Source organism: Alosa pseudoharengus, unplaced genomic scaffold (genome assembly GCF_046254945.1).
Source record: "Alosa pseudoharengus isolate Yale_2024_CS ecotype anadromous, Long Island Sound unplaced genomic scaffold, YU_APseudo_1.1 YU_APseudo_1.1_scf_6, whole genome shotgun sequence".
Classification (NCBI taxonomy): Eukaryota; Metazoa; Chordata; class Actinopteri; order Clupeiformes; family Clupeidae; genus Alosa; species Alosa pseudoharengus.
In genome coordinates this window covers 4114525-4122059 of record NW_027468848.1, presented here as the reverse complement: position 1 = coordinate 4122059, position 7535 = coordinate 4114525, and the positions used below count along the sequence as shown (strand labels likewise).

The window sequence follows — 7535 nt, the reverse complement described above, 5'->3', positions numbered from 1 at the left end:
CCAAGTTTGCCCTATCATAACTTCACTCTCCCAACTCTTCACTGCACTGTAGCCAATTAACTGACAGTATGACAGTATAGGCTATTTATTTTCTGTACAATAAACACATTTATTTTTTCAACTTTTGCAATATTACGCACTTGGCTACGGAACGCAAATCTGCAGAAGAGAAAATGCACGTACACAGCGATTACAAAATGAAAGAATGGTAGCCAATTCACTAACTCAAGACTTCAATGGCATCATATACAACGTTTTTTTACACAACAAAAACAGAAAGGATGTAGGCAGCAAAGGTAGAGGAGTCATTTCAGATGGGCAAGAACAAGGTAAATTTACTTGTCAAGACGTACTCTAAGCATTAGAGGAGCTGATTATCATACCGAAAGAGCACACTTGCTGTTTAATGTCATACACAACGGTAGGCCTAAACTAAAGGTAAATGTTACAAAGGTGGCAAAATTAATATAGGCTATTGTTAGCCATGAAATTACTATGAATCGTTTGTTTAGGGGGATTTACAAACTTATTCAAAATCCCCTCCCCCCTCTGTTTTTTTTCCACAAAATCGTACCCTGCATGTCTTTACAAATGAACAAAATTAATTTCTGTGTGATGGCCTCTTGTCGGGTTGCAGACAAAGAGCTTGTGGCGTGCGGTGCAAAATAAGTGTCAAAACGTGGCTGTTTAGCTGGAGTTCCACACATTATGCTCATTTGGGGTTCACATTTTTGAGATGTGACCTCATGTTGCTAGTGGTCGAATGGTACGCTAACTGTATCTTACATAGCTTGCATACTGCTTTATCTCGCGGCTCCACAATTTTACCTTCTACCGACCAAAATCCAAAGTACTTCCCGACATGGCTTTTTAGATTTTTGGGGGATTTTTAAAATCACTTTCTCTGCTGCGGTTGAGTTGGGTTCTACACCAGGGACGGATTTAGAGACTGGGGGGGGCTTAGCCCCTATCAGTTTATCCAAAGCGCGCGCTGAAATTTTTTCATCACATCTTTAAAGTGCTTCTTTAATTCATCATTTATTACAGTAAAGAGTAGGCTATAGCAGAGCATCTATCAGTGCCTGTTTTCTGTCTCACCCTCTTTTCTTTACCTGCCTCCTGCTTCCCTCTCCTGAGTCTTCAGGATGTCCTCTTTAAAAATATATATCCTATATTTAAAGGCAACATCCATAATATTCATCCAAATTATGTCTATTTAATTTATAAGGCTGCAGCCAGCTAGTTAGAGGGGAATTCCTGTGTAAAATGGAATGCTTAGCATGAACTCTTTACAGGACTAGGAACTGGGCAGCAGGTGGTGTCCACTATACAAATAACAAACCCACTACTAATAATAAATCTCTCACTATGCATTCACTTTAAGAAAAAAAAACAACACATCTCACTCACATGTATAATCATCATCTCTTACTAAACGTGACCCCTCACCCCTAGCCCCTCCCGCCAGCGCTCTCGGAAACAATATCCAAAAAAAAAATATATATATTTTTGTAGGGGGGGCTTTTGAACATCCTGGGAGGGGCTTAGCCCCCCCAAAATAGGCCTAACAACATCCCTGCTCTGCACTTTCTGCCATCTTCCATGTAAGTCAACTTTCAGCAGTGACGCTGTGCCAGACAGTGTGACTCCTGTGACCTGTCCCTGACCCCTCAGGCAGCACGCTCACTCGCAAAGCAGACAGCCTATTCCACATTTGAATATTAATTTTCACCTTCGAAATTCTGCTTAATAAAACTATTCGAATATACAGTATATTCGAATTTAGAATATTCGTTGACAGCCCTACTACAGACACTGTTTCTGACGTGATTTAACATAATATTTTCGAACGGGTTGCACAAATTGCATATGATTAGGGAAGTGCAGACTGCCTTTGTAACGTGATCGAACATAATATTTTGACTGTGCCCAGGGCCCCTTACTGGCAAGTGCCCAGTTGCCCTAATGGTTAATCCGGCCCTGCATGCACTTGATTTACTATTATGCATGGACAGCAAAGTGAAGAGGAGGGTGGGACCCATAACCCATGTTAGACCTCATCCTGAGTAGCCTGGAAAATCCAGACCCTGATAATCTAGAAAGATTAAGGGTCTGGCAAAGAACAATGTAATGGCCCAACTCGAGGGGCGGCAACAAGCATGCATTCAAAAATCTCACTGCACACAATTGGATAACACTAGACCATGTTTACTCTCAATGATTTCGGACTTTCGGACGCAAATCAGATTCAATATCACATCCTCCTCTTCTAAGATTTTTCAGACTGATGTTGCAGCGCTTCATCTGTTTCTTCATCTGTTTCTATAATACAAAGAGCAGTACAATCATGTCACATTCAAACACAGGATCATATAAGAAGGCAAACCAATACAAAGAGCAGTACAATCATGTCACATTCAAACACAGGATCATATAAGAAGGCAAACCAATACCAAGTCATGATAAAAAATCTTAACATCACATGATCGTCAGACGGAATGTTGACTTCCAAAGTCTAAATGCGTTTACTTACCTTGGGTTGACACATCAGAGGAGGATCTGAAACATACAGTCATAGAGCAATTATGAGAGATCCACAAATACATGGCAGAGATGGGGATAACTAACTAAAGATCACAAATACCCAAACTGGGGATTATTATTGAAGGCTAATATGGTTATAGTATAATAATACATGATAACTGACATAGGTAGAAGAAATAAGCAAGAAACATAGCCGTTCTGAGAATTACCCAATATCATGTCTAGTTTGTTGTCCAGGCTGTGCAGGTAGTGATGCAGTGTTTCCTCTACATTTATTCCTCTACATGGCGGCCTGCCACAGTTTAAATTAATACCGCCACGGTATCAGAATCAGGGCATACGCACAATGTAGTAGCAGTTGCTTTTTAAGTAATCCTGCCGACATATTCTCCCCTGCTGGCTGCCGCTCACATTGCAATTTAATAATAAGTAGCCTAAAACTAGTCAGAGGTTATTATGGCCCGTTCAGTTTCACTTCACATATTATATATTGTATTGATGTAGCCTATTTAAAACATTAACTTTCTTCTCAGTGTGTCCTCTTCATTTAGCGGCTGCTTCAGAATTAGGGGAGACATACAATATTGTCCGGACGCAGAGTAGGCTAGGCTAAATGCCCTCCGCTGGCTGCAGAAAATTGCAGTTTAACAATAAACTGCAATGCCAATCCGAGGTACCTGTCTAGTTTTATTCCATAAATATATTGTTTTTATGGACTAGTGGCATGCGCTATCAAGAGCATCCATGTGCTACGCATGTTTGTCAACATCGCAAAAACTACAATTTTGTGGAAAGGTGTAGCACAGGCTAAGGAAAACCCATTCATTTCTGGAGCTAATCGTATTGAAAGTATTTCCCATATCATAGCCTATTAGCTCGCTCACAACAACAGCAAAAATGAAACATGGAGAGTGGATGTCTCCGAGGAGACACCCCTGTTACATTAGATGCACACTGCCACTGTTAAAAAAAATCTAGAGGAAACACTGTGATGACCCCAAACTGAGTAACTTAGCATATTTAGGCCTACTCCTAATTAGGCAACCATGGCAGTGACTGACTTTAGATGATATATGATTAAAGCAAGGAACATTTCTGTGCCTTAAATAGTTAAATAATATTTACTGTACAGTGAAATCCTGTGTCTGTGTTTTACCTGCATTGTGTCTTCTGCGCCACATGATAATTACTCCACCCACACACAGCAGTGCAACTCCCAGCACGACCACAGGGATCACTACATACATACCTACACCTGGCTCAAGATCTACCAATTAAAATAGTAATTAGTAATTAATTAATTTATTAAATATGTATTTAGTCATTGATTAATTCAATTCATTTAATTACAGTATTTTTTTTAAATGTATATTGAAGGCTAAACGTGGTTATAGTACAACCCCAAAACAGAAAAAGTTGGGATGTTGTGTAAAATATGAATAAAACAGAATGTAATAATCTGCAAATCTATTAAACTCATATTTAGTTGCAAAAAGGACACAGACAACATATCAAATGTTGAAAATGACAAATTTGACTGTTTTGTGGAAAATATATGCTAATTTTGAATTTGATACCAGCAACATGTTTAAAAAAAAGTTGGGACGGGGTAATAAATGCTGGAAAAGTTGTGTAATGATAAAGAAAACAAAAGGAAGAATCTTTCACAACTAATTAGGGTAAGTGGCAACACCATTGGGTATGAAAAAGAGCATCCCAGAGAGGCAGGGACTCTTAGTCATGTGCACAAAATACTGAAACAATGTCATTTTAATGCTTCTTAACATGAAATTGTGAAGTATTTGGGGAGTTAATCATCTACAGAACATACTATTATTAACATTCAGAGAATCCAGAGAAAACAAACAAACAAGGGAAAGAGTTAAAAAACACATTGGATGACCGTGGTCTTTTGGACCTCAGATGGCACTGCATCAATACCAGACCTGTTAACAGACCTGTTATTGTATGGGCTCAGGAAAATCTCTGATAACCATTGTCTATGTGCACAGTTTAATATCAATTCAAAAACTGCAGCCAACATTGTAACACAGCACAGTGGTAAACATGCTCCCTTTCCAACTTTTTTTGAAACATGTTGCTGGCATCAAATTCAAAATTAACATATACTTTCCATGAAATAGTCCAAATTTTCATTTTCAACATTTGATGTTGTCTATGTCCTTTATGCTGCTAAATATGGGTTTACGAGACTTGTATATTATGACATTCTGTTTTTATTTGCATTTTACACAACGTCCCAACTTTTTCTGTTTTGGGGTTGTATAATAATACATGATAACTGACATAGGTAGAAGAAGTAAGGAAGAAACATAGCCGTTCTGGGAATTACCCAAACGGATGTCCAGTTTGTTGTCCAGACAGAGGTGTTCAGCTGTGCAGGTGTAGTGGTGATGCTGTAGTTCCTCTGCGCTGACCTCCAGGATCTTCCTCATCTGGTACGTCTCATCTCCATTAGGTAGCAGCTCCCCCCCAGTGATCTGGTGGTCAGACACAGGCTGGCCATCTCTAAGCAGGGTCAGGTTGATGTAACGTGGGTAGAAACCAGTGGCCAGGCAGGTCACTTTGGCCTCTCCAGAGTCTGGGAGTGTCCTCTGTAGGAGCCTGACTCTGGGCTTCACTGTGGAGGATGAATCATAGTAGTAAACAGGGCTTAAAGTGTTCAGGCACCGTGCCTGAATTCAGGTGTGAGCTGGTATGCTTAACATTTGACAATAGGCAATGAGACTACAGTATATTAGCCTAGAAATCTAGACGCATTTTTTTCAAATTACATTTGCTGCCAGGGCTAGTCTAGCAACTCTCCGTTGGCTTGTGAGCTCGAAAAATTAAACTTCTATCAGGCCAATCAAATCGTGTATAGAGTCGTTAGGCAGGCTTAACATTAAGGATCGACCGATATATCGGCCGGCCGATATATCTGGCCGATATTTGTGTTTTTTACGTGTATCGGCATCGGCCGATAAGCGGCTGCGTTTGCCGATAGTTTTTTCCCCCCGCATTATTTACATACAGGCGTCCACAGGCAGCTCTGTGTTGCTGGAGACGCTGCAATTCAAGTGCAGACTGCCCCTCCCCCACGAACAGAGAGCTGAAAGCCTGCTCTTCAAGACAATAGTAAACTTTAAACTTTCAAAGCATCTTTTAACTGTTTGACTTAGCTTAAATATTGCCATACACTGTACACTTTGAAGGTGGAAGCAAGTTTGTGGGTCCAAATGGAAAATGCAAATGATATAGGTAGCCTACTTTATTTAATGCTTAATGCCTCGTTTATAAAACTGCTTGCCATTGTATTTAGGTAGCTGCAAATAGCTAAGTTGTACGCTAGGCTATCCATATGCATGCGGTAGCTAGCTGTTACAAACACTGATCATATGATTAAGTAATGCCAACGTTGTTCCGTGGTATTTGTGGGAGTTTTATTCAGCGACCACCTGGCTGAGTTTTGGACGCGTGTGGTGTGTGCGTCTCCCTCCCCCTCTCCCTTCGAGCGGGGCGGAGTTGCCATCGCAGTGATATCAGAGTTTTAATAACTAGATGTACCGCATAGCGGTACAAAATATGACCGCCGCTCAGTACTGTACATCCATTCCGCGAAAATAAATCATATTAATGAATTTGTCTCCATCCCACACTCTTGAAACTTTTGTGTATGCTTGTTTGGAATGTTTGTTTGCACACATTCCGCACACAAAGTAGCCTACTGGCGCTGCAAAGGTGAATAGATTTGTTTCTGGGCCAAAAAATTTGTAGCATTGTTATAAAACCTTTAAAATCTCTAAACAATCACAAGTAGGGCAGTTCATCACAGTCCATCCATTGCAACTGGACTGATGAAAGGTACACCTGTAGGCTACATTGTATTTGGGAAAAGCAGAAGGTAGCAGCATAATGTATTTATTTATTTATTATTAAACAAAACAATCCCTGTCAGTTCCATGCAGTTTTCAACAGCTATCAAGAAGAGAGGTCATGTCATGGATTTTTGTGAATGTTTCTTCTTCTACATATGCATAAGTTTAGTCATCTAGTTCAAATGATATTCGGCTTTATTGTCAATGCACAAATTAAATACCAGTAGTCTAAAACAAAATGCTGTTTTACCCAGTGGTGCAAATAACTGACATGTCCAAAAGGGCCTTCATGAAATGCGTTGCGAGACTGTTCATACACATTTTAACGGACAAAGTTGAAGAGCTACTGTCCGTTATTGTTTGTGCAAATAATATGCTGATTCATGTTCCCTTGCATTTTGCAACTATGAGGTCCATGGTTAAGCTCAATCTTTTGACGCAATCTTTTGATTTTCACCCAGCCTAGTCCATGGTAGGCGCCCGATAGAAATATTGTTTAATTTTGCGATTGAGATATCCACGCACTGGCGCCCCCCCTGCGACGTGTTCGCCCCCCGGTTTTAGAGCTATTCTAAATGCAAAAATGCATAGAGGGAGTTATGACAAAACCGTGACTGTTAACAAACTATAAGCTATATAAGGTAGGCCCTATGCTAGGCCTATTACACAACACAAATTGTCACTAGGCTATGCTGGCGACCCAAATAAAATCTCCTTTGGAACCAATGGCTTACACCTTACAGTATCAAGCTGCCACCTCTTGGCGAAAAGTTAATAGTTTTGCATATCAGTAGTAATACATTTCACGTAGCTGTGTGAATCACGGAAAGGGCGAATGAAGTGGACACTTCTAAATGGAACCCAACCCACTGTACAGTAGCTCAAGATCTGTGGCTAAAGCAGCCATAATGAAAGCGTTATCATTGTTTGGATACTTCACACACACATGTTTTTTAATCGCATAGACTACAACTACCAAGCAGGAATCACATCGACTCCCCTCTCACACCCTAAACACGCACTTCGAACAAACAAAAAGCGCCTCAGTCTCACGGAATAGCCATAGGCAAAACTGTATCTGACCGGTGTAACGTTGGTACTAAATCATCCATC

The 7535-nt window shown here is 40.3% G+C and overlaps 1 protein-coding gene across 1 annotated transcript in view; it reads right to left on the bottom strand.

Moving 5' to 3' along the window:
* Positions 1-2214: 2214 nt before the first annotated feature.
* Positions 2215-7535, bottom strand: part of LOC143106435 (major histocompatibility complex class I-related protein 1-like) — an 88750-nt gene continuing 83429 nt past the window's right edge. The window contains exons 4-7 of the mRNA XM_076270706.1: positions 4898-5185; positions 3701-3811; positions 2534-2559; positions 2215-2322 (exon numbers count right to left, since the gene is read on the bottom strand). Coding sequence (XP_076126821.1) covers positions 2215-2322; positions 2534-2559; positions 3701-3811; positions 4898-5185 — 533 coding nt within the window. The remainder of the gene's footprint in view (positions 2323-2533; positions 2560-3700; positions 3812-4897; positions 5186-7535) is intronic.